The 27387-nt window shown below is 41.6% G+C and overlaps 1 protein-coding gene across 1 annotated transcript in view; it reads left to right on the plus strand.

Moving 5' to 3' along the window:
* MRE11 (MRE11 homolog, double strand break repair nuclease) overlaps positions 1 to 27387 on the plus strand; it is a 242404-nt gene that overhangs the window by 25031 nt on the left and 189986 nt on the right. The window contains exons 4-6 of the mRNA XM_073662176.1: positions 7960 to 8120; positions 20854 to 20941; positions 21353 to 21494. Coding sequence (XP_073518277.1) covers positions 7960 to 8120; positions 20854 to 20941; positions 21353 to 21494 — 391 coding nt within the window. The remainder of the gene's footprint in view (positions 1 to 7959; positions 8121 to 20853; positions 20942 to 21352; positions 21495 to 27387) is intronic.

Consider the following 27387-nt stretch of genomic DNA (forward strand, 5'->3'; position numbering starts at 1 on the left):
AAGTGTAGACTTTCAGGTTTAATTAAAGGAGGTGAACAAAAATATCTTTTGAAACATTTGGGAATTTCAACTATTTTCCTGATTTCAGGGGCTCAACATTAATTGGATAAATTAACTTTACCATAAATATATGTACATTTTTAATACTTTGTAGAGTGTCCTGGGTTCAAATCCCACCAAGGACAACATCTGCAAGGAGTTTGTATGTTCTCCCCGTGTTTGCGTGGGTTTCCCTCGGGTTCTCTGGTTTCCTCCCACACTCCAAAGACATACTGATAGGGAATGTAGATTGTGAGCCCCAATGGGGACAGTGCCCATAATGTCTGTGAAATTCTGTGGAATTAATGGCGCTATATAAGTGAGTAAAATAAATGAATAAATCCTTTGCAGCAATGACTGCCTGAATTCTGGAAACCGTGGACATCACTATCGCTGGGTTTCCTCCTATGTGAGGCTTTACCGCCTTTCCTGCAGTGAATTCAGTTGTTGCTTTCTTTGTGGCTCTTTTTGCCTTATGTTTTGTCTTATGTGAAATGCTGCTCAATGGGGCTGAGATCTGGTGATGACACGGCCATTGTAAGAATATTCCACTTCTTTACCTTCACCCCCGGGCGATTTTCTGTTTTTTCGTTTTTGTTTTTTTTCCTCCCCTTTTTTCAGAGCTATAACTTATTTTTCCATCAATATGACCGTGTCAGAGCTTGTTTTTTGCAGGACGAGTTGTACCTTTGAATTACACCATTGATTTTACAATATAGTGTACTGGAAAACGGGGAAAAAAATTCCAAGTGCGAAGAACTTGCAAAAAAATGTGCAATTCCACAATTGTTTTTTTTATTTTATTTACCATGTTCATCCTATAGTTTTATAGTTTTTTAGGTTGAAGGAAGAGTAAGTCCATCTAGTTCAGCCCATTGCCTAACATGTTGATCCAGAGGAAGGCAAAAAAAAAACATGTGGCAAACACTAAGCTCCACATTGGGGAAAAAAATTCCTTCCCGACTCCACATACGGCAATCAGACTTGTTCCCTGGATCAACGCCCTATCAAGGAATCTAGTATATATAACCAGTAATATTATACTTTTCAAGAAAGGCATCCATGCCCTTCTTAAATTTTAATAGTGAATCACTCATTACAACATCATGCGGCAGAGAGCTCCATAGTCTCACTGCTCTTACAGTAAAGAATCCGCGTCTGTGATTATGATTAAACCTTCTTTCCTCCAGATGTAGAAGATGCCCCCTTGTCCCCGTCTCAGGCCTCAGAGTAAAAAGATCAGTAGAAAGGTCTTTGTACTGTCCCCTCATATACTTGTACCTAGTAATAAGATCCCCCCTAAGCCTTCTTTTTTCCACAGTAAATAACCCCAAGTTATGGTAAAACTGACCTGACGGTATGACTCCAAGTCAGTGCGATTAAGCAGATACCAAACATGTATCGTTTTTTTTTTTTACTAGTGAAAAAACCTTAAAAATGTGAAAGAGTTTTTTTTCTTTTGTTGCCATTTTCCAAGACCCAGAACATTTTCATTTTTCAGGATCTGGGACTGGGTGAGGGCTTATTTTTTTGTACCCTGAGCTGACATTTTTATTGATACTATTCCGGGGTACACAAAACATTTTGATCTCCTCTTATTGCATTTTATTGCAATGTTGCGGCGGCCAAAATAAACATAATTCTGCCGTTTTGTTTTTTTTTTCTTTACGCCATTTACCAATCAGATGAATTTATTTTAGATTTTAATAGATCAGACTTTTCTGAGCTCAGCGATAGCAAATGTGTATTTTTTATTTTTTGCTAATTGTTTTATTTTCAATGGGGCAAAAGGAGGTGATTTAAACAGGCTCATATTGACATTATGATCGGCCTAAAGACATAATGACAAGCAACAGGGGTCATCAGCACTCCGCGATCATGTCACGGGCGCACAGACAGGAGCGTGGAATGACCCACTTACTGCCGTCGCATGTTAAATGCTGCTGTCAGAGATTGACAGCGGGATTTAACAGGTTAGCAGTCACAGGTGGAGCACTGCTCCACCTGTGGCTGTTGAAGGTACATGATGACTGATTAAATCAGCTGTCATGTGCCGGGAAAGATGTGGGCTCAGCGTGCAAGCTTGCATCAAAGGCAGGGACATGACATATGACATAAATGTATATCATATGTCATGAAGGGGTTATAAAACTCCTGGATTGCTTTGACAGTATGTCTTGGGTTATTGTCATCTGTGCTGCTAAGCGCTATCTAATCAACTTTGCTGCATTTGGTTGAATCTGAGCAGAAAGTATTGCCCTGTACACACAGAATTCATCCGGCTGCTTCTGTCACATCATCAATAAACACTAGTGACCCAGTGCCATTGGGAGCCGTGCATGCACATGCTATCACACTGCCTCCACCATGTTTTACAGAGGGTGTGGTGTGCTTTGGATCATGAATCGTTCCAAGCCTTCTCCATACTTTCTTCTTCTCATCATTCTGGTACAGTTGATCTTAGTTTCATCTGTCCAAGAAATGCTTTTCCAGAACTGGGCAGCTTCTACAGGGTGGGCCATTTATATGGATACACCTAAATTAAATGGGAATGGTTGGTGATATCAACTTCCGGTTTGTGGCACAGTAGTATATGGGAGGGGGAAAACTTTTCCAGATGGGTTGTGACCATGGCGGCCAATTTGAAGTCGGCCATTTTGGATCCAACTTTATTTTTTTCAATGGGATGAGGGTCATGTGACACATCAAACTTATTGAGAATTTCATAAGAAAAACAACGGTGTGCTTGGTTTTAACGTAACTTTATTCTTTCATGAATTTATTACAAGTTTATGACCACTTATAAAATGTGTTCAAAGTGTTGGATTGTCAATGCAACCCTCTTCTCCCACTCTTGACACACTGATAGCAACACCGCAGAAGAAATGCTAGTACAGGCTTCCAGTATCCGTTGTTTCAGATGCTGCACATCTCGTATCTTGATGGTATGGTGCGGTATATGGGGTACAAAGATAGTGGGGCCATTCTTCATCAATGGAAACCTCAATGCCACTGGATATCTGAAATTGCTGCATGATGATGTGTAGCCCTCTTTATGCACTGAAGATGGCACGTTGCCTGAGTTTTTCCAACAAGATGGTGCACCACCACATTATGGGTGTCAGGTCCGAGCATTCCTACATGAACAGTTTCCTGGAAAGTGGATTGGTCGTCGTGGGCCAGTTGAATGGCCACCAAGGTCTTCCGATCTGTCCCCCTTAGACTTTTATCTTTGGGGTCATCTGAAGGCTATTGTCTATGCTGTGAAGATACGAGATGTGCAGCATCTGAAACAACGGATACTGGAAGCCTGTGCTAGCATTTCTTCTGCAGTGTTGCTATCAGTGTGTCAAGAGTGGGAGAAGAGGGTTGCATTGACAATCCAACACAATGGGCAGCACTTTGAACACATTTTATAAGTGGTCATAAACTTGTAAAAAACTCATGAAAGAATAAAGTTACGTTAAAACCAAGCACACCATTGTTTTTCTTATGAAATTCTCAATAGGTTTGATGTGTCACATGACCTTCCAATGAAAAAAATAAAGTTGGATTCAAAATGGCCACCATGGTCACCACCCATGTGGAAAGGTTTTCCCCCTCCCATATACTAATGTGCCACAAACAGTAAGTTGACATCACCAACCATACCCATTTAATTTAGGTGTATCCATATAAATGGCCCACCCTGTATAGATGTTTTTTGGCAAAGTCTAATCTGGCCTTTCTATTTTTAAGGCTGATTAATGGTTTGCACCTTGTGGTGATCCTTCTGTATTTGCTCTTGTGAAGTCTTCTCTTTATGGTAAACTTAAATCCTGAAACACCGACTTCCTGGAGATTGTTCTTCACTTGGGTGGATGTTGTGAAGGAGATTTTCTTCACCATGCAAAGGATTCTGTGAATATCCACCACTGTTGTCTTTCGTGGACATCCAGGCCTTTTTGAGTTCCCAAGCTCACCAGTGCGCTCTTTTTTTTTTTTTTGCAGAAAGTACCAAATTGTTGATTTGGCCACTCTTGACATTTTTGCTTTCTCTCTGGATGGATTTCTTCTTTTTTTATCAGCCTAAAGATGGCCTGTTTCTCTTCCATTGAGAGCTCCTTTGACCGAATGTTATGGGTTCACAGCAACAGCTTCCAAACACAAATGCCACACCTAGAATAAGCTCCAGACCTTTTACCTGCTTAATTGATGGTGGATTAACGAAAGAAAAGCCCATGCAAACTGTTAAAGGCTTTTTTGATATCTGTCCAATTACTTTTGGTTCCTTGAAAAAGAGGCAGCTACATATTAAAGAACTGTAATTCCTAAACCCTTGCTCCAATTAGGATTTGAATACCCTCAAAGTAAAGCTGAGAGTCGGCACTTTAAGCCCATATTGATTATATAACTGAATTTTGAATATGTTTTGGTAAATAGCTAAATTTCCAAAACTTGTGTCACCATCCAAATATTTCTGGACTGCAGGTAACATCTTCATTATCTGTGCTCAGAGTGTTATCTCTGTGTTATGTCATGTTACATTTTGGGATGTTAGAGGGAGGTGGGGCGGCATTCTGAGCCCCTGCGCCGACCCCACGATTGCTATGCTCTGAGCTAACAAGGAGAAGCGTCTTCATAACATCCATGTCATCTAGTCACATTAAAGGGAATCTGTCACCCCCTGGGAGATATCAGACCTCTACTATGGGCATACAGGTGATAGAAAAGTAAATCTATACTTACCAATATGGCCCATAGTAGAGGTCTGATTACAGAGAAATCTGCTTTTATAAAATCTGTTTTCCAGAGGCTTGGCGTTCCGGGGGCACCAAGCAAACCCCTCCTATCTGCTTACTATTCCCCTAAATCGCCGCCTCTGTGCTAAATGACCATATTCCCCCCCCTCCCCTGCACGTCACAGGGCCCTCATGTGTAAAGCGCCACTCCCATGGAGCGCGCTTTGTTTCCCTCCGGCCCTGTTTAGCTGCGTCCTGCCAGCGGAGCGGAAGTCTCAGTGACTCACCGTCGCTTGCGCAATACAAGGCTGTGGCGCAGTACGCAGCCAAACGGGGCCGGAGGGAAACAAAGCGCGCTCCATGGGAGGGGAGGGGAGGCAGAGCAGGGCACGTCACAGAACCTGTCACAGGGGAGGGGGGAATATGGTAATTTAGCACAGAGGTGAGGTGGCGATTTAGGGGAATAGTAAGCAGATAGGAGGGGTTTGCTTGGTGTCCCCTGAATGCCAAGCCTCTGGAAAACAGACTTTATAAAACCAGATTTCTCTGCAATCAGACCTCTGCTATGGGCCATACAGGTATGTATAGTATTACTTTTCTATACCCTGTATGCACATAGTAGAGGTCTGATATCACCCAGGGGGTGACAGATTCCCTGTAATTAGATTTTGGAAAACTTCTTATTTAGCAACCTACAAGAAACAAAACTCCGTCCTCTACAGCTACGACGTCCTCGTCTTGTTGCCCAGATTGGAGCCATGTACGCAGCTGTTGACAACTCAATTACGCTCAGAGACGAGCGAGGCAAACCTGATTTTAGAGGAGTAAAAAGACAAATGGTGATGCAGGATATAAACACTAATATAAGCTTACAGGCGCCATATAGACGGCCCGCGCAATGGACGCTTTCTTCTCTTTGTTCGTTTCCCTAGATTGTCTATTTCATCCCCAAAGTAAAAAGCAAAAACCCATTTCCTTTTCTTTTTTTTTCACTCTCGTTTAATTGCGTTTTTAGCTGCGCTGCTCACACATCTTACTTGCTGTGAGTAGTCAGAAATTTCATGGGACTTGAAGATAAATAAGTATTTTCCATCCTGTAATTATTGCCACTTTCTTCCCAGAGCACAAGACGAGAGGATGAATAGACGAGGCTTGTTTGTATTGCATTGTGAGAATATTGCTTATTAGTTTTTTCTTTCTTATTCCTCTCACATTAGTTACCTATTCACAAAGGTTTTTTTGCAATCTGAGGACCGTCTGTGACTTTCTAAAAAGCCGTGCGCATTAATATTTCATCTAAGAACCTCTTGCGGTGTGTGTGTAATTTAACGCGCTGGATTCTGGCAGGAAAACTGTCAGCTTGAGGTTTCCATCTAGTAGGTTTTCACACTTTTATGTATTAGATGATGAGATTTTGCTGTGTTCTTTTTCCATTGCCTTTCGTGGCCTCGGTATAAAGTAACTTTTTTCTTACTTTAAAGGAAACCTGCCAGCTTGCCCAGGACCCCCCAAACACCACCATGTATTACTATGGAGTGCCGTACCTAACAAGAGCTTTTTATTGACCCACCGCTGCCTCCAGTGGCGTAACTAGAGTCTGATGGGCCCCTCCCCAATCCTGACCCCCCTAATCCTGAATAATGTATATGCGCCCCCCCATCCTGGTATATATGTCCCTCGTCCTGGCCTCATCCTGCTATATGGCTTGATATATGTCCCCCGTTCTGCCGCTGTTCTTTAATGTATAAAATAAAATAAACTATTATACTCACCAGGGTTGTGCATAGAAGTCATGGGGCTCCATAGAAGAAGTATAATACACCTCCCATAGTCCTCCATATAGTATAATGAATCCCATAGTCCTCCATATAATATACTGCACAGCCCATAGTCCTTCATAAGGTATAATGCACCTCAATAGTCATCCATAAAGTATAATGCACCTCAATAGTAATCCATAAAGTATAATGCACCCCATAGTCCTCCACATAGTATAATGCACAGCCCATAGTCCTCCACGTAGTATAATGCACTCCCCATTGTCCTTCATATAGTATAATGCATTCCATAGTCCTCCATATAATACACTGCACAGTCCACAGTCCTCCATAAAGTATAATGCATCCCCCATAGTCATCCAAGAAATATAATGCACCTCCATAGTCATCCATAAAATATAATGCACCCCCATAGTCATCCATAAAATATAATGCACCCCATAGTCATCCACAACGTATAATGCACCCCCATAGTCATCCATAAAGTTTAATGCACCTCCATAATCATCCATAAAGTATAATGCAACCCCATAGTCATCCATAAAGTATAATGCACCGACATATTCATCCATAAAGTATAATGCACCCCCATAGTCATCGATAAAGTATAATGCACCCCCCATAGTCATCCAAGAAATATAATGTACCCCAGTCATCCATAAAGTATAATGCACCCCCATTGTCATCCATAAAATATAATGTACCCCATTGTCATCCATAAAGCATAATACACCCCCATAGTCATCCATAAAGTATAATGCACCCCCATAGTGATCCAAGAAATATAATGCACCCCCATAGTTATCCATGAAATATAATGCACCCCCGTAGTCATCCATAAAATATAATGCACCCCATAGTCATCCATAAAATATAATGCACCCCATAGTCAGCAACATAGTATAATGCACTCCCCATAGTCCTCCATGAGTTAAACAATAGGCCATCTTCTGATGACACTTTGAATTTAATGGAACTTGTCATGCTGCTTTCACTAATGAAACCAGTGATAGGTCGTAGAGCAGCATTTGTAATAATCTCTTTGTTGTAGTAATCTGATGTCCCAGCACTGAGAAATCAAGCTTTAAAGCCAGATGCAAATTAGCCTGGAAGTGCATTGGGGGTAGGTTGATGTATTCAGAGCCCTTATACACAACCCAGTGCACTTCCAGATTATTTGGCTTGTGACTTCAAAACCCATTTTCATAATGCGGACACGTCTGATTACTACAATACGGGCATTAGTTATATTGTTGTTCTATGAGCAGTAAAGCCATAGCAATAATTTCCTTGGTAAAATCCCCCTGCCTCTCTGTAAATCTGCTCTGTAGGAGGGGTCTCATCCACATTTTAGGCTCATCAGATGTGATTCTTTGGTGGGATCAGCACGATATAGTCTTATATTCTTATTTTCTCTGCAGGTGGATTTTTTGCTGCTCGGGGGAGATCTTTTCCACGATAACAAACCTTCCCGAAAAACTCTACACACGTGTATGGAGCTGCTCAGGAAGTACTGCATGGGAGACCGGCCGGTCCAGTTTGAGGTCATCAGTGATCAATCTGTGAATTTTAGCTATAGCAAGTAAGTGCCGGGACGATAATCCTCTTTTTTTTTTTTTTAAATCAACTTAGATCTGTTTTTTTTTGTTTTTAAATCTAATTAGTGCCATTGACTAAGATGATGAATATTGCTTTGTCATGACTATCAGCAAGCTGTTCCCCTTCTCCGCTCTCGGCACTGTGTCAATCATTTGTCAGGAACACAGTGCCGATCAGTATGAGGCTTTTACATGGCAATTTGGGTCTCTGCTCTGTTAACAGCATTTATAGATTTGCACTCAAAAGATATGTGAAAATTCTGCTGCAAATATTGGAGTGCTGTCAGGAAAAATTGTGCATAAAATATGCTTGCTTTTGATGCATTTTTTTTTCATTTAAATGGATGGGGATATAGGGAGTAACATTTCTCTTTGTGCAGAGTGACAAGCCAGGCCTAGCATGTCAGAGTGAGGAGACTTATATGCCATACATGCTCTTCTGGGAAATTAACCCTCCGTCACATACAATATCGGTTCTAACGAGTTCACATACAATGTGACTGTCAGGCGCAGGCTAGAAAAATACCTATAATATCTAATGTTTGCAATTTCAGTGCTCTAAAAGTGATCAGTGACCTTCATAGGGATGTAATAAAAGAGACTACACATAATCAGGTGCAAAAAAACCCATTTACTTAGCATAAAACTAATAACTCTGAAATACAAACATTTCAAAACTCCCAGTCCCCAGTTTGACTCTGTCAAAAAACTCTACAAAGAAAATTTATGGAAACAAACTTAATTTTAAGGTACCTTAAGTACTATTAAACACATATTCAATCAGAATTAGATCCTGAAGTTTCCCCAGAAAAATTACACTTGCAGAGCAAAGAGCAAGAATTACACATCATTTTTGCATGTGTCAGGCAGATTGCATTATGACATTTGTGACATTCATAATTAGAAAGCCTTCTGATTCCGCTTTCCGTGGTGCATCTCCTTCTTTTGGGAGGTGGTGCAGGTGGTGAATTTTCACTATCATCTTCTGGGCGGAATCTTTTGAGCTGAACTTGAAGGCGAGAGGGGATACCGATTGTTTTCATACTTCTGCGTAGCTCTCCAAGCACTAGTTCATGGGCCAATTTTTTCAGATAGAATCGTCTACGGAGTGGTTCAAGCTTGTTTTCAAGGTAAATGACTTGTGAATTTATATCACCCAAATTCAACATAGCAAAAAATATGACCATTGGCCAGCGTTTGGTGCTTCTGCTGACATTGAAAGTTGAGCACATCTGATCAGCTGTATCAACACCCCCTTTGGTTGCATTATAAAATGTAATTATCTCCAGGTTTTTTTGTGCCTCAGTCCCAGGATCGATGGCATCATCATCATGAAGTGTTGATAGAAGAAGTACATTTTTTTTTGCTTGTGGTACATAGGAAACCAAAACCTTTCCATTATGGAATGCAAACATACTGCTGTACTGTTGTCTCCCTTTCACACTTACAAACTGTGTAGGCAATTCTTTTTTATTTTTTTCTTACAGTTCCGACATATGAAAGCTTCTGCATTTTCAGATAATCAATCAGATCACAATTTGAAAACCAATTGTCAGCTGTTATATTGCGACCCGATCCAAATAAGGGCTCAGCCAGTCTTTTTACAGCATCACTGGGTTTGTTGCTGACACAGTAAGGACCTTCTGGTTGTTTTCCTGCATAAACTTCCAGGTTGTAAGTGTAGGTCTTACTGGCATCAACAAGGGCATACATTTTTATTCCATATTTGTTAGGCTTTGATGGAATATATTGACGAAAGGCACATTTACCACGAAAACCAGGGAGCATTTCGTCAATAGTGAGATTCTCCCCTGGGCAATAGCTTTTTTTTACAGTTTTCAACAAATTTTTGGAATATATCATGAATTGGAGCAAGTCGGTCATGTGTTTTACGTTCGGTTCGGGTAGTTCTGTCGTCAAACCGAAGGCAACGAATTACAAGCTTGAATCTGTTTATGGACATAACAAGGCCAAATTTTTCAACTCCATCCCCATCTTTACTCCAAAGTTCCTCCAAACTTTGTCTATTTGCCCTATAAGCTCCTGCAAGGTATAATAATCCAAAAAAAGCACGCAGTTCTATTTCATCTGTGGCCTTGATGGTTCTGTTGCAGATGAACTTGTCCTTTATAATGTCTATATATTGGTTGGTATATGTGACAATAGAGTCCAGAATGTCATCTGTGAATAAACTATTCCAGCATTCAACTGCAGTTTTTGCATTACTTGCAGTTCCTATAACTGCAGGAAGGTGAGTAATAATGTTTTGAGGTTCCCTACGTTTTTTCTGGAGTGGCTTCTTGTTCCATTGTTTTTTTTTTTATCTTTTCCCATATAATAAGATTCTACATCTTCATCCTCATCACTGTCACCATCTTGCTCTGTTTCAGAATCCACTTCACATACTTCCACCTCATCATGAGAATCAATCTCACTTTCCTCTCCTAAATCCTCATTCAGTGTGGGGTCTGCATCATCTAACAGCATGTTTGTTACTTCCTCAACATCAAGTTTTTTTGATAATTTGTACATTTTCCTCTCCATTTCAGCAGATAATCTGAAGCAAGAGAAGGAATATGTGTTAGGGAACTACTGTATGTGCCTGAGCAGCACACTTTCTTTTTTAATCTGCCTTATTTCTATGAAATATCCTCACACTTTGTGCTATACATTCATAAAACAAGCTAAATAAACAATTGTGATGAATAAAAACATAAAATACCAACCTTATTGAGTGTGACGTGTTCACATACAATGAGCCTGAGAGATTAGCGCAGTTATATCTGTCCTCCTGAAGCTCTGCAATCCAACTGTGGTATGAGGTTTCACAGAGCTGCTAGAGACAGGAGACTACCTGGAGGGAGGGGATTTCCTCACAATCTGGTGAGGAAGGAGAAATGAAAGTAAAAGAGATGTGCCTGTCAGGCCTATTGTATGTGACGGAGGGTTAAGTATGAAAGGGTCAATATTGACTTTTAGGATTGCTGCTTCCAATAGGTGGTGCTAGAGTTCTAGCCCTCTTCCTCTCTGAAGAGACAATTTGTATATTTAATTTCCCAGAGGAGCATTGCATGGCCTATAAGTCTCCTCATTCTGACATGCCAGGCCTGGCTTGTCACTCTCCACAAGGAGAAACGTTATCCCTTAGATCCCAGTCTTAAGCTTCTCACCTAGCCAAATCAGATCTCATACTTTGCACTGAGGAGTAGCGGCATCCCCCAAACACCGTGTCTGCAAATTAAGATTCTGATTTGACTTTTATCCTAAGTCATATGGTAAGGCTCGTTAAAGGGTCAATATTGACTTGTAGGAAAGCTACTTTCCAATAGGTGGCACTAGAGTCCAAGTACTCTTCCACTCTGAAGAGACAATTTGCATATTTAAATTGTTGAAAACCCCACAAACCAGGCTGTGGAGTCGGAGTCAGTGTCCATCTAGGTGGAGTCGGTATAAAATGGACCGATTCCAACTCCTTAAATATATAATGAATTGGGTACAGTAGTTCAATGTAGTTTGTGGGGACTATTTTTTCATAAGAATTTGGGAAAGTTATGAAATGTCCTATAAATGTATGTCCTATTCCTGATCTAAGGGTCTAGACTTTTAGCTGAGATGAATCTGTGCTACACTAAATTTATCACTTAAACATCAGCCATGTATGAGGGAGTCGGAAATTGAGGAGTCAGAAGTTTGGCTTACCGACTCCATGGCCCTGCTACAAACACACCTAAAGGTTTGAAACTGCTTTAAAACTGCAAAGAAAAAAAAAAGCAGTATGTGCTTGAGATTTCAGAAACCTTGTTCATTTTGCTGGGATACAAGACGCTGCATTTTGTGCAGAAAAAAAAAACAGGACCCAATATTGCAATTGCCTTGAGTGGTTCAACCATACCTTACAAGCAGCGCGCTCACTGTCTTGGGAGAACTTTCCTTTATTCCTTATATCCAACGCTCATGTCACCTGCGTCTAAAAAATATCTCTAGAATCCGACCTTTTCTCACCTTTGAAATTGGAAAAACTCTTCCTTTTGCTCTTATTCATTATTATTTGTATTACTACTACTCTCTACTGATCGGTCTTCCTCTTACCAAACTTTCTCCTCTCCAATTTGTCCTGAATGTGGTAGCCAGGGTCGTATTTCTGTCCAGCCACTACACTGATTCCTCCACCTTGTGCCACTCATTGCACTGGTTACCCATCTGCTACAGAGTACAATTAAAGCTTATCTCTCTAACCCACAAAGCTCTCCACAGTTTTGCACCACCCTACATCTCCTCCCTCATCTCTGTCTATCACTTTACCCGTGCCCTGTGTTCTGCAACTGACCAACATCCTCCATAATCCGAACCTCCCACTTTCTTTTCGAAGACTTCTCTTGTGCTGCGCCAGTTTTCTGGAATTCACTACCCCGGACAATCCAACTAATACCTAGCCCCCACATTATTAAGCAAACTTTAAAAACAAGATAAAAAAACTAGATTAATTTGCGTTGCCCTGTGGGCCAAAGTAATTAGATCTCAGGTGTTAGCAGGTATATAAAAGCGGCTGAATAACAACCTAAATAGATTGGTAAATTAAAATAACAATTTAATGGTAAAGTTTAAAAGGACAATGACAATTTAATATAGAAATTTAAAAGTACAACGAATATAAAATATTAAAATGGCTAGAGGTAATGACAATGATTGAGATAAATGGTGGGTATCGGCGTGGAATGAAAGGTGCAAGTGAAGTCCTTGTCAGATCCTGGTTAGTCAGCTGGTTAGCAGTTCGTAAGAGTCCGCTTGTATAATAGTAGGAAGCTGGGGCCAAAGTATGGGTGACAGTCCAGTTGCTGGGTCTAGAAAAAACGGAGGAGGGGGAAATTAATATAGGGAAGGTAACTGATGTAATAGCTGAATAGAGATGAATGGTAGTTACCTAAGGTACTAGGTTTGGTGTAAGTACTCAAGTGGCGGGAGGCCTTGTGAAGACACTGTGAAAGGTATAAACAAGAAAAATCAGTATAATGCTAGCAAACAAATAAGTGAAGTGTAAATGGTAGTTACCAGTAAAGATGGATGTGAGCCTTGTTAGGTAGGATGAAGAGTGAGCCCACTAATAGATGTTAAAAGGTTCTTTGGAGACCTGTGTAGATGGGAGAATACAAGGTGAAAATAGGGATGAGGTTGATTGTTGATTCTAAATGATGGAGGTAGAGGTTATTACTTGCTTGAATGGGGAACGTGTGTGGTCCGAAAAATAGGGGCACGCTCCTAGGTGGTAAAAGGACCGATGTTCTGGCTGGGAGGGGGGGGGGGGTGGGTATGACCCCCAAAGTCCAATTAGCTGTTATGATCAATAGGATGATGCTTGGATCACTTAGGTGATCTGAGGAGGGAATAAGAATGGAGGTTAAAAAAAAAAAAATGGCACTGAATGGTAGTTCACTTAATGTACTGAGGGACTTGGAACAAATAGGGTGAAATCTGGGGGAGGGAAAAGAGAGTGCCGACTATATTGGTTGTTTATGGTAGGCTAGAGCGTCGGAGGTTTTGCAGCCTACCTCCTTGGTAGAAGAGATCTTTGCTGTAGTGGTCAGTGCGCGTTTTTTGAATGATAATGATGAAGCTTGATGGTAGGAGGTTTTGGGGCTTACCTTCTGGATGTTGAAGGTGGAAGCCTGCGTCTTCGAGTGTCCGTCTGAGCGGAGATGAAAGGGCGGTTCTTACCTCCGTTCCTATGGTGGAGTCCCCCGGGTGGGTAGCTGGAGAGGAGGATGGGCGGGGGATGCAGGAGCAGAGTCCCGGCCGGCGACTACTGCTCTGTACCTTACCGCACGTGTAATTGTGGAACTGGTGCAGGACCTAGGAGGACCTGATGTGACGTCACAGTCACGTGTAGATCACGTGATTCAATGGAAGACGGTGTGGCAGAAGGACCAATTCCTAATAGTTTCGAAAGCTCCGGCTTTCTTCATCAGGGATGGTTGTTCTTCTGCCCATGGTCCTTTTTATACTTGATGGTTAATTGATAGAAAAAAAAAAAAAAAAAAGGCTGGAACAGCAGTCAGTCTTCGTTAAAAGCAAAGATCTCAATCTCTGCATTAAGTCCCTTAGGTTTCAAAGTGTCCAATTCAAAGATCCAGAAACTTTCTCTTTTTGACATCATTTTTATGTAGTTGCCTTTTCTCCAATTTTTTGGAACAGTCTCTAAGCCTACTATTTTGGTGCCTGTAATTTTTCCTCCGTGTATTTCAGCATAATGAACTGAAAGGGGGTGTCCTTGAAATTGGTTTGTAATGTTCCTTAGGTGTTCATTTATGCGTTTCAACATGGGACGTGTAGTACGTCCTATGTACACCTTATCGCATGGACATTTTAAATAGTAAATGACACCAGGTGTGGAACATGTGATAAAGTCATTAATTGTGTATTCCTTATGTGGTATGGTGATATTTGTTTGTTTGGACGTGAGTGAGTGTTTGCAGGCTTTACATTTTCTATTTTCTTCCGCTTTTATATACCTGCTAACACCTGAGATCTAATTACTTTGGCCCACAGGGCAGCGCAAATTAATCTAGTTTTTTATCCAGGTTTCTATCTCTGATACCTTCTGGACAGGTAGTGGCTCCTGTTCTAAAATTTGCTGCATACCCTTAGGACCACCTACTAGCGCCACCGACTGATGCTCATTTACAAACTTTAAAAACACATCTCCTTAGACAGGCCTATCACCTCACTACACTAACCTAACTCTCCGTTTCCTCTTTCTAAATTTTCCTCCGAATCTGCTCCCTCCTACTCATCTGTCTCCACGTCCTCCATGCACCCAATAGCACTTGGTGACTGTACTTAGACAGACAGATACTGGTGATGATCATGCAGCTTTTTTGAGAACCCCTATTTATTACAATGATGGCAGGACCACTTCTCTACCCATTGTATCCCCTCATTTCCTTATAGATTGTAGCTTGTGAGCATCAGGACCCTCTCTCCTCTTGTAACTGTTGAACTATGTGTTACTCAAAAACGCCTTTATTTTCTGTACACGTGTCTGCTTAATTGTAAAGTGCTGCAAAATATGTTGGCGCTATAGAAATAAAATCATTATTATTATTCTCTCTGCAAGAACAAAGTGGCGATCAGCTGATCATCCTGGCGATCAGCTGATCATCCTGGCGATCAGCGGGTTTCTCTGAAAGTAGTCTTGCAATTTAACTGCAGCGGCCACTGCTGGTGAACCGTGGTATTACACAACACTCAATCAAATGTATAGATGACCATGTCATCCATGCCAATAGACTGAGCCCTCTTTGTCATCCCATTGAAGAAGGTGACAGTAAGCCTTGGCCTGAGATGGCTGATGACAGAGAGCAATAGATTTTACATTGAGTGATGCAAATAGATGCTGATAGAATCGGTGTCACTGTGAATGGCGAGTCTTTATACTTGTGCTATAAATCGCTCTCACTCGGTCAGACATCATAGGAGTCATTTTAGAGCTTAATTATATTCCTTGGCCGGAATAAGTAATGTATCTGAATGTCAAGTCTATTATTTTTTGGTGGCGGCTGACTAATGAGAGGTATATATGTGAGTCACATTAACCGCTGCCGGGTGTCACTCTGTGCCTGCGCCTGCCAAATGGTGATTTATCCAATTATGGGCTGCATTTAAGGGTCTGATTACTAATGGACGGAGGAGGATCTCCTGCCTCTAGAAAATCTTTATGTCAAGTTAGTCTCCATTAAAGAGCTTTTTCCTCAAAACTATAGTTACAAAAGAAAAAAAGGCACAACTAAACCAAAGTAATTCATTAGCTGCAATGTCACCAAACTTTCCAAAAAACAGGGAAATTAGGCACCTTAAAAACATCTATTTATTTTAATAGTCTAGTACATAAATGTCAGTGAACTGGTTATCAATAACTTTCAAATATTTACAACATAATTATCACTCATTGTCACCCAGAGCTGAATTCATAATTCTGCAGGTTTTTTATCTCAAATTGAAGGCTTGATGGTTGCACACAGTCTTTGCTGCTGATTTGCATTCGGGGTAGGGGAAACATATGTTAATGTATAGCCATCTGATGCAGGAAAAGCCTCAAAGATGCAGCAAAGTATAGACTACTGAATTCTCAGCTATACTAGAAGGGGACATCTACCAAAAAGCTGCTGTCTGATCTCAGAAAAAATCAGTAATATGAATACTACACTGATAGCGAGATATAATGTATTGTATGTGCACCATGACTGCACCAGCTGAATAGTGAGTGCAGCTCTGAAGTATAATACAGGATGTCACTCATGATCAGTACAGGATCAGTAATGTAATGTATGTACACAGTGACTGCACCAGCAGAATAGTGAGTGCAGCTCTGGGGTATAATACAGGATGTAACTCAGGATCAGTAATGTATGTACACAGTGACTGCACCAGCAGATTAGTGAGTGCAGCTCTGGAGTATAATACAAGATGTAACTCCGGATCAGTAATGTAATGTATGTACACAGTGACTGCACCAGCAGAATAGTGAGTACAGCTCTGGAGTATAATACAGGAGGTAACTCAGGATCAGTACAGGATCAGTAACGTAATGTACATAGTGACTGCACCAGCAGAATAGTGAGTGCAGCTCTGGAGTATAATACAGGATGTAACTCAGGATCAGTAATGTAATGTATGTACACAGTGACTGCACCAGCAGAATAGTGAGTACAGCTCTGGAGTATAATACAGGATGTAACTCAGGATCAGTACAGGATCAGTAATGGATGTACACAGTGACTGCACCAGCAGAATAGTGAGTACAGCTCTGGAGTATAATACAGGATGTAACTCAGGATCAGCACAGGATCAGTAATGTATGTACACAGTGACTGCACCAGCTGAATAGTGAGTGCAGCTCTGGAGTATAATACAGGATGTAACTCCGGATCAGTACAGGATCAGTAATGTAATGTATGTACACAGTGACTGCACCAGCAGAATAGTGAGTACAGCTCTGGAGTATAATACAGGATGTAACTCAGGATCAGCACAGGATCAGTAATGTATGTACACAGTGACTGCACCAGCTGAATAGTGAGTGCAGCTCTGGAGTATAATACAGGATGTAACTCAGGATCAGTACAGGATCAGTAATGTAATGTATGTACACAGTGACTGCACCAGCAGAATAGTGAGTGCAGCTCTAGGGTATAATACAGGATGTAACTCAGGATCAGTAATGTAATGTATGTACACAGTGACTCCACCAGCAGAATAGTGAGTACAGCTCTGGAGTATAATACAGGATGTAACTCAGGATCAGTACAGGATCAGTAATGTAATGTATGTACACAGTGACTGCACCAGCAGAATAGTGAGTACAGCTCTGGAGTATAATACAGGATGTAACTCAGGATAAGCACAGGATCAGTAATGTATGTACACAGTGACTCCACCAGCAGAATAGTGAGTACAGCTCTGGAGTATAATACAGGATGTAACTCAGGATCAGTACAGGATCAGTAATGTAATGGATGTACACAGTGACTGCACCAGCAGAATAGTGAGTGCAGCTCTGGAGTATAATACAGGATGTAACTCAGGATCAGTAATGTAATGTATGTACACAGTGACTGCACCAGCAGAATAGTGAGTACAGCTCTGGAGTATAATACAGGATGTAACTCAGGATCAGTACAGGATCAGTAATGTAATATATGTACACAGTGACTTCACCAGCAGAATAGTGAGTGCAGCTCTGGAGTATAATACAGGATGTAGCTCAGGATCAGCACAGGATCAGTAATGTAATATATGTACACAGTGAATGCATCTGCAGACGGATGGCCTAGTGGAACGCTTTATTAAAACCTTCAAGGCGATGCTCAAGAAGGACGTTGAGAAGGATGGTTGAGACTTGGACTACCTGCTTCCGTTCCTGCTCTTCTTGGTCAGGGAAGTTCCACAAGCCTCTACTGGCTTCTCCCTGTTCGAACCCCTGTATGGTTGATATCCGCGAGAGCTCCTCGATATCACCAAGAAAACCTGGGAAGCCAAGGTTATGCCCCACCGAAGCATCATAGAGAATGTCGCCCAAATGCTGGAGAAAATGGAAAAAGTCATGCCTATCGTGAAGGCGCATCTCCTCCAGGCACAGGAGGCGCAGGCAAGGGTGTATAACCGATTAGCGAGGCTGCGGCAGTTCCAGCCGGGGGACCGCATGTTGGTTCTTATCCTCGCAGTCGAGAGCAAGTTCCTGGCCAAGTGGCAAGGCCCGTATGAGGTGGTGGAGAAACTCAGCGAAGTGAATTATAAAGTCCACCACACCAGCCAGGCCGAAGAAAACCACACCAGGTATATCACATGAACTTGCTCAAACCGTGGCGAGATGGGGAAACGCTGGGAGCTCCTTGCCTGGGAGCCAGTCCCGAAGCCAATGTGGAGGATGCAACGATAGCGGACACTTTATCGCCGGCCCAGAAGGAACAGTGTCGAGAACTGCTGCAGCGGAACCGTGACCTGTTCTCGGGTTTGCCGGGGCGTACACAGGTGGAGGAGCATGACGTGTTGACAGAACCGCATATGAGGGTGAACCTTAAGCCCTATAGGATTCCTGAAAGGATAAGAAATGTAATGTATATACATAGTGACTGCACTAGCAGAATAGTGAGTGCAGCTCTGAAGTTTAATACAGGATGTAAAAGCTTTTATGTTTGAACAAAAAATCATCAACTTATCAAAGTGTTTTACGGCAGACTTCTTGCGAATAAACTTCATCAGGGTTTTGTGTTTACAAAGTTATTTTATCTTTCCAGTAACTTCTCCATTCATATAACTCTAGAATATTGCCCAGAGGACCTGTGATGTTCAGTCTTAGGTCTCCTGACGTCCATATTCATGGACTGGAAAGGGAACTTGTTTCTAGTTTCTTAGTAAATACGGTTGAAAGAGACAAATGTCCAGGAAGTGTTTGTGTTTCTTCTAAAGCTGAAATATCTTGTACAGATCATTATCTGCACTTTACGGTTCGCAGTGAATACCGTTAATATGATTATATCAGTATTCTGGGCTGTATATATAAATCGCATATAATCTTTATGATTTATTAAGCTTTTTCAATTGTAACTTTAACATGTTATTTAAAAGGATTGTCCCGGACTTTTACGGTATATTGATGGCCTTTCCTTACAGTAGGTCATCATTACCAGATCGACGGGGGTGTGACACTTCTCAGGATACTTGAGGACTAATTTTTATGCCATTTTTAAATTAATATTAGTAATATATATATATATATATTTTTTGTGCCATTATCAGGGTAAAATCTAGAGAAAAAAAAGTAAATACGTGTCTGTTTTTCACATTGTATATTTCTTTTTATGACAATAAAGGACTTGCTAAAAAACATTTTAGATTGTGTTTCCATTTCGATAGCAATTATTTTTATATTGAGCGCATGTTTTTTTTTTTTTCTTTTACAATTGGTAAGGCTAGAAACAGTGATTTGGATTGGCAGCAGTTTTCTTTTTTTTACATTTTATTTATTTAAATTATTTTTTTCCTACTTTAAGGTTTTTAAAATATATTTTAAGTTATTTTTGTTTATTATACACATATAGTCCTAAAAGGTTTTGTGGTCTTTTTAACATATAAAGGGCATCTGTCAGCTTGTAAACGCAGTGCAATCTGCCAGCGGCATGTTATAGGGCAGGAGGCGCTCCGTTCAGTAGATAGTTTTGTGGGAAAAGACTCAGTAAAACTTTTTATTCAATGAAATCTTTGCTCTTTCTGTTCACTCGGGGGCAGTGGCCGTTCCAAATCAGCCCTTGATGGTCATCTCTACATGCACATTTACAAAAGGAAAACTGTCAATCACTGATTAGGACCACCCACTGGACCCTTATGCACACACAGAGCACATATATCATTGCTTAAAATGCAAGTTATACTGATTTTTTCCCCACAAAACTATATATCAACCTGTTCAGCTTCTATGACATAGTGTGGCCGATTGCACTGCAGTTACAAATTGACAAGTTTCTTTTAAATAAATTTTTATTATTGCTGATTTCCCCTGTAACTGAGGCTGGATTATTAGTCTTAGTTACAGGGCAAATTCATTTCCAGGCTGCACTGCTGAGTAGATCTGACTTTAACTCCTGCTCCCTTGTGTCATCCGGTGATCAAGTGATCCCTGCTGGTAGCGCTTCTGATGCTATACTCAGCGATGCATCAGCATTTTGTATACAGCTAACTAGTTAGCAATAAACCTTTTCTGCCTTCTCTATGGGTTGTCCGGCTGTGTCTGACAGCTGGCTTTTGTCTCCTGCAACTGCATCATCTCTTGAAGCTGCTTATATTTTAGAACGTCCCAGACTGATCTGATATCGATGACCTAAGTCCTGGAAAACCGCTTTATAGGAATTTTGTGGTAAAAAATATATATATGATTGCTGGGAGTCCCCACCGATTTTGAGAACTCAGACCCCAAATGGTAGTGAGCATGTGTGACCACTACTCCACTGTCTATAAAAGTGGTGGTCGCACAAGCTTACTACCACTCCATTCACACCAGGGACTTTGGGTTCTTCTTTCTCCGGATCAGCAGGGGTCCCAGCATTTGTACCTCCAGCGATCATGTATTTATCATCTATCCTTTGGCTAATGTTGCTTATAAGAGAATCCCTTTAAGTTCCGTACTTCTGGTTGTCTTTTTGCTAAACCTTTTTTTTCCCCCCACAGATTTCCATGGGTGAATTATCAGGATGACAATCTGAACATTTCTATTCCCACATTCAGTGTCCATGGGAATCATGATGATCCGACTGGGGTAATTATCCTAATATAACAATTTATATATTCCCATAATTTGCATACTTTTTCCCATGGGGCATTGCTTATAAGTCTCCACACACCAGGGGCATTGCCTATAAGTCTCCACACACCAGGGGCATTGCCTATAAGTCTCCACACACTAGCTGCATCTTGTCAGTAAGCACCAGTACCTCCTGCCCCCCTCCAGAGGTGGCAGCTTTCTGAAATCTCCTACTGTCTGCAGTGGAGGCCAAACCGTGGTTCGCCTCTCCCTTCTCTGCAGGTACCTGAGCTCCCAACCATGGCACAAATGTTTTTTATGGGTGATAATGACCTATAAGTTCCCCGGCAAAGGAGGACGGAGAAGTCGCACAGTTTGATTGTAATCATCTCTATCAAGTTACACCTCTATGTTATTTCTTCACAGGCGGACGGACTGTGTGCACTGGATTTACTCAGTTGTGCCGGACTTGTGAACCATTTTGGCCGTTCCACATCTGTAGAGAAAATTGACATCAGCCCGGTACTGCTGCAGAAAGGCCGGACCAAGATCGCCATGTATGGACTAGGTAATTGCTGTCTGTCTGTCTAGTTATGTAGCTAACAAAAATGGAGGCACTCCCATTTCAAAAAAGGTGAAAAAAAAAAAAATCGCGTTTATTCCAAGCCCATGTACACAACGGTATGACCCGATAATGGTAAGGTCTTTTATAATGTGGATAGTGACGTAATGTGTATGTTCAGGACCTTTGAAGAGGACCTTCTACTTGGCCAAGGGGAGATCTGTGTCTCATTCCTTGCAAGTCAGCAGCCGGGTGCACTCCTGTAGGACAAGGCCTTGCCAATACATGGTGGGCTATCTCCACAACAGACATCGGAGAGAACTCCTCTTCCAGGTTAGACTTTAGCCAGGATCCTGGGAGTTGTCCCTCAGCCTGTTCTGGAAGACCAATTATTCGCAAGTTGCTTCAGCGTAGAGGATTCTCTTAAGTCATCAGTCTTTTGCTCCACTTGTCCACCCTTCTAGTAACTGATGATGCATTTGTGGAGATTGGGCTCAGTCTGTCTTCTACATGAGAGATGCAGGATCCACTTCTGTAATCCAGCCCTGAAGAACTGTAAATCCTGAAGCAGCATTCCTACATCCATCTTGACTTCCATAATTTTGCCCGTGAGGGATGTCTTGCATTCAGTGATCGCTTGAAGCAACTGTTCAAACACCTGGCGCAGTGCAAGTTCCTCCTCCTCCTTGTCCCTCATATCTTCAGATAACGGGCCTTTGCACGGCTCAGCAAATTTACTGCAACCTCCTCTTAGAGGGCATGGTCCCTCATGAGGGTCACCCCTTTCCATTTCTTCATTTGCAGATCAGTAACGTCTCCATCCTGTGATTTCCAGAATTGCATGACTTTTCCTTCTTGATCTTGCAATTTAATTGTTGAGGAGTGTAGATCTATCTATACATTTTAAAGCAGGAGCAGCACCAGAGACAAATGAGTGCAGAGCCTCCCCGGCAAGGACCAAGCCATCTAGATAAGAAGCAACAACTGGAGGCAACACTCCAAAAAGTTATGGCCAAAAAGGGAATTATTAGCCCATAATGGCAATGTTTCGGTTCTGAGGTGTGAACCTTTCTCAAGCCATCCGTCTGTCTGTCTATCTATCTGTCTATCTACAGTCATGGCCGAAAGTGTTGGCACCCATGAAATTGTTCCAGAAAGTTAAGTATTTCTCCAAGAAAATTCTTGCAATTACACGTTTTGTTATACAAATACTTATTTCCTTTGTGTGCATTATAACAACACAAAAAAAACAGAGAGAAAAAAGACAAACTGGACATAATTACTGGTAAAACCCCCCAAATAGGCACCCTCAACTTAATATTTGGTTGCACACCATTTGGAATAAATAACTGCAATCAATCGCTTCCTATACCCATCAACAACCTTCTTACACCTCTCAACTGGAATCTTGGACTCTTCTTTTTCTCTGCTCCAGGTCTCTCATATGTGAAGGCGTCTTCTCCCAACAGCAATTTTAAGATCTCTCCACAGGTGTTCAATGGGATTTAGATCTGGACTCATTGCTGGCCATAGCAGAACTCTCCAGCGCTTTTTCATCCATTTCTGGGGGCTTCTCGAAGTCTGTTTGGGGTCATTGTCCTGCTGGAAGACCCATGAACTAGGATGCAAGCCCAGCTTTCTGTTGCTTGGCACTACATTGCGACCATAAATCCTTTGGTAGTCTTCAGATTTCATGATGCCTTGCACACAGTCAATGCACCCAGTGCCAGAGGCAGCAAAACTACTCCAAAACATCTTTGAACCTCCACTATATTTGACTGTAGGTACTGTGTTCTTTTCTTTGTAGGCCTCATTCTGTTTTCAGTAAACAGTAGAATGATGTGCTTTACCAAAAAGCTCTATCTTGGTCTCATCTGTGCACAAGATGCTTACCCAGATGGATATTGGCTTATTCACGTATATTTTGGCAAACTGCAGTCTAGCTTTTTTATGTCTGTGTCAGCAGTGGGGTCCTCCTGGGTCTCCTGCCATAGCGTTTCATTTCATTCAAATGTCGATGCATAGTTCGCACTGACACTGATGCACCTTGAGCCGGCAGTGCAGCTTGAATTCTTTGGAACTTGATTTAAAGGGGTTGTCCGGTACTTTTTTTAAAGTTGCCCAATGTATTCAGCATGTGGGCATAAGTATCTCTGTAAATACCTTGTGTTGCAAATAATGCCTGTGAGTGGCGCTATCACTGGCCGCTCACAGGCATCACGTGACCCCTGGCTGCAGCCGGCACTGACATCCGCTGACGTCACGACAAATCCAGGCTGCTGCCGAGGGTCACTCTTTAGCGTTCCACCGGTGGCTGCTGGGTTGTGGGCAGGGTTATTCCCCTGCATCACACCCGGCATCCACCGCGCACTCTGCCTCTCCCCATTCATTGTGAAAGCGTGCGGTGGATGCTGGGTGTGACGTGGGGAATAACCCTGCCCACAACTCAGCAGCCACCGCAGGGACCCCAGCGCTGAGTCACGCCTCACTTGTTGTGACGTCAGCACATGATGCCTGTGAGCGGCCACTGATAGCGCCACTCACAGGCATTATCAGCAACACAAGGTATTTACAAATACACTTATGCCCACATGCTGAATACATTGGACAATTTAAAAAAAGTACCGGACAACTTCTTTAAGCTGTTTATCCACCATCCAGACTATCCTGTGTTGCAACCTTTTATCAATTTTCTCTGCTGTCCACGTCCATGAAGAGAAGTTACAGTGCCACGGGTTGTTAACTTCTTGATTATGTTGCGCACCGTGGACAAAGAAACATAAAGTTCTCTGGAGATGGACTTGTAACCTCGAGATTGTTGATATTGTTCAACAGTTCTGGTTCTCAAGTCCTCAGACAGTTATCTTCTCTTTCTGTTCTCCATGCTTAGTGTGGCACACACAGACACACAATGCAAAGATTGAGTCAACTTCTCCCCTTTCTATCTGGTTTGCCCCAGGTGAGTTTGAACGAGCATCACATGCTTGAAACAAAGTTGTTTACCCACAATTCTTTGGAAGGTGCCAACAATTTTGTCCGGCCATTGTTGGGGTTTAGTGTGAAATTATGTCGAATTTGCCTTTCTTTTTTTTGTGTTGTTCCAATACACACAAAGGAAATAAACATGTGTATAACAAAACATGTGGGATTGTAATAATTGTCTGGGGAAAATGCTTCATTTTCTGGGTCAATTTCAAGGATGGCAATGACTATCTATCTATCCATCTATCTATCCATCTATCTATCTATCTATCTATCTATCTATCTATCTATCTATCTATCTATCTATCTATCTATCTATCTATCTATCCATCTATCGCATATCCTTCCATCCACAATATACATTATTGGATGCACAGTGGATAAGGTCAGATATTTCCGGATCTAGGTTTATACTTTCATGTAGATGTTTTCTGGTGAGAGTTGTGTTGGAGAACATATAATGTTACTGAACTTTGCGGCAATTATTCTCGGTGCGGACTCGGTCACAGGTTTGGCTTTTTGCCGTGTCTGATCCCTCCATACATCATATGTAATCAGAGCAGAATGAGAGCGTCTCAGAGCCAGGCGAGACTTTTCTTCTTCTCTGCACCTTGATCCCTCACTATCTATCACACATGTGCTATCTCCGGCCCATGATACATCTAATCCTGCTGAACTGATACCAATTTATTCTCAAATGTCAAGTATTTTCCTTCCAAGAGGCGAAAATAATTGGAATAAGATTAATGAGACCATTTTTTGTTGTATAGATAAAATATCCTGAGATCTGCTCAGAATGAGGAGCAGACAGGGGGCATCAATTCCGGAGCATCTATTCTCCAACCTAACGCGTCATTAGGTATTGTTCCTCCTGTAAATGTATAAATGAATGAATTGTACCCTGGTTTTACTATTAGTCTTGTCCATAGGGTATTTTTGTGCTTGGTTGGCACCGTGTTGTGGCCCATACACCTTGGGTGACTGTGGTCAGCCTATACCCAGACCTCCTGACCCCTCCATACACATGTGCCCTGACGTTGTCTCAGGTTACACATTAATGGCCGATCACTAGGATACCCCTAACGTCAGACCACCGGTGTCTGCACCCGCTAAATCTTACTTTACCTCCAGTTTCCGGTCATTGGTGGTTTGGCCGATCGTGTTCTCGTGTCTGTATGATTTTATCCGGCTCGTGCTTCCCATAGTGCATCATGTACAGCAGATTTCATTATTATTAATCATCTGATTACTTGATAATTATAATTAAGCGGAAATGTAATTACAATTAAATTATAGCTGCAAAAACATGAATCAGTAAAGGGAACCTCTGCTGTCATCAAAATCTTTTTACAGTTTTCTACCTTGTCTTTTGTTATATTTATTTTCTTTTTCTCTTTCTCTCTTCCCCTCTCTCACTCTGTCTATTCTTTTTTTCCCTTTCTTTCTCTTTCTCTCTTTATTTTTTCTTTTTTTCTCTCTTCCTTCTTTCTTTTTTACCTTTCTCTCTTTTTTACATTTTTTTTCTTTTTATTTCTTTCGTTCTTTCTAGCGTTCTTTCTTGCGTTCTTTCTTGCGTTCTTTCTTGCGTTCTTTCTTTCCTCTTTATTTTTCTTTTCTTTCTTTTTCTCTCTATTTCTTTTACTTCGCTTTATTTCTCTTATCTTTTTCCTTTTCCTCTTTTTCTTTCTTATTGTTTCCTTCTTTCTTTTCTCTCTTATTTTTCTTTTCTTTTTTTCCTTCTTCCTCTTTTTCTTTCATTTATTTTTCTCTTTCTCTCTCCATCTTTCTATCCTCTCTTCTATCTCTCACTGCCTCCCTCACTTTTCTCCTTCTCTCCCTTCCTTTTTCCTTTTTGTACAGCTGTCCTTTGTCCTTGCTCCTTTTTTTTTCTTAGTCTTCCATTATTCCTTCCTTTCTTCCTTCAGTCCTTCCTCCCTCCACCCTGTTCACACTCATTGCTCCACATTACCTCCAATCCTTTCTCCCTCTTTCTTTCCTCTGTCTCCTTTTCATCCCTCACAGTCCCCCCTTCTTTCTCCTCTTCCTTTTCCTATCATGTTTCTTTCTCCGCCCCCCTCTTTCTTTCTTTCTTTCTTTCCCTCACTTCATCTTGCTCTTCCTCTTATTTCATCCCCACTCTCTTCTCTCTTTCCTCCTCACACTTCTCCTCATCTTTCTCCTTTCTTACTTTCCCTCTCACTGCTGGAAATGATGCTCCATAGTGGCCATAGTCCCGTCAGGTTGGGATTTCACAATGTGGTGGCCATTGACAGCGTGGTTTTGTAGGTAAGAGCTCGGTTGCTGTATGTGACTGGTGCTGCGTGGAAACCCGTCCTTAGGGAGACATCTATTAGCCTTATTAATGTGTAGTGACATGATTACGGAGGGCGTTGGGTGGGGGGCGCTGCATCAAGATTGCTATCCTACAGCAGAACTCATCTTATGTGATGCTGGGGGTCTATAATTGACAATGGCATCTACATAGTAATACAGCAGTCGGCCCTATCTGTAAAAAACAGCCGACACCCGTTGTCTATGGAACGGGATCACCTGACGTCCCCTGTGTGGTGAATATTGGGAAGGGGTTAAAGTTGATATACACCATGTTAGGTCCTATTCTTTAGTTGATTAACTTGTTTAAGCAGTTGCAGCACCTTTTTTTATCTGATACAGAGCTCTAAAACTCCTTCATAAACATAGAGCTAAATTGAAAAAAATCTTCCTGTAGCCACCACCAGGGGGAGCTCACTGAATACTGAGGATACTGTATGAACAGTATGTAGTGAGCTCACAAGCTCCCCCTAGTGGTGGCTGTAGGCAGGCAGAATTTTTATTGTTTTTAATCCCTTTCTGACGCGAGGCATAATAGTACGCACCTGTGACCTGGACCTTAATGACCAGGTACGTATTATTACAC

This window comes from Phyllobates terribilis, unplaced genomic scaffold (assembly GCF_046119375.1).
Source record: "Phyllobates terribilis strain yellow unplaced genomic scaffold, ASM4611937v1 Scaffold_2__4_contigs__length_985480577, whole genome shotgun sequence".
Classification (NCBI taxonomy): Eukaryota; Metazoa; Chordata; class Amphibia; order Anura; family Dendrobatidae; genus Phyllobates; species Phyllobates terribilis.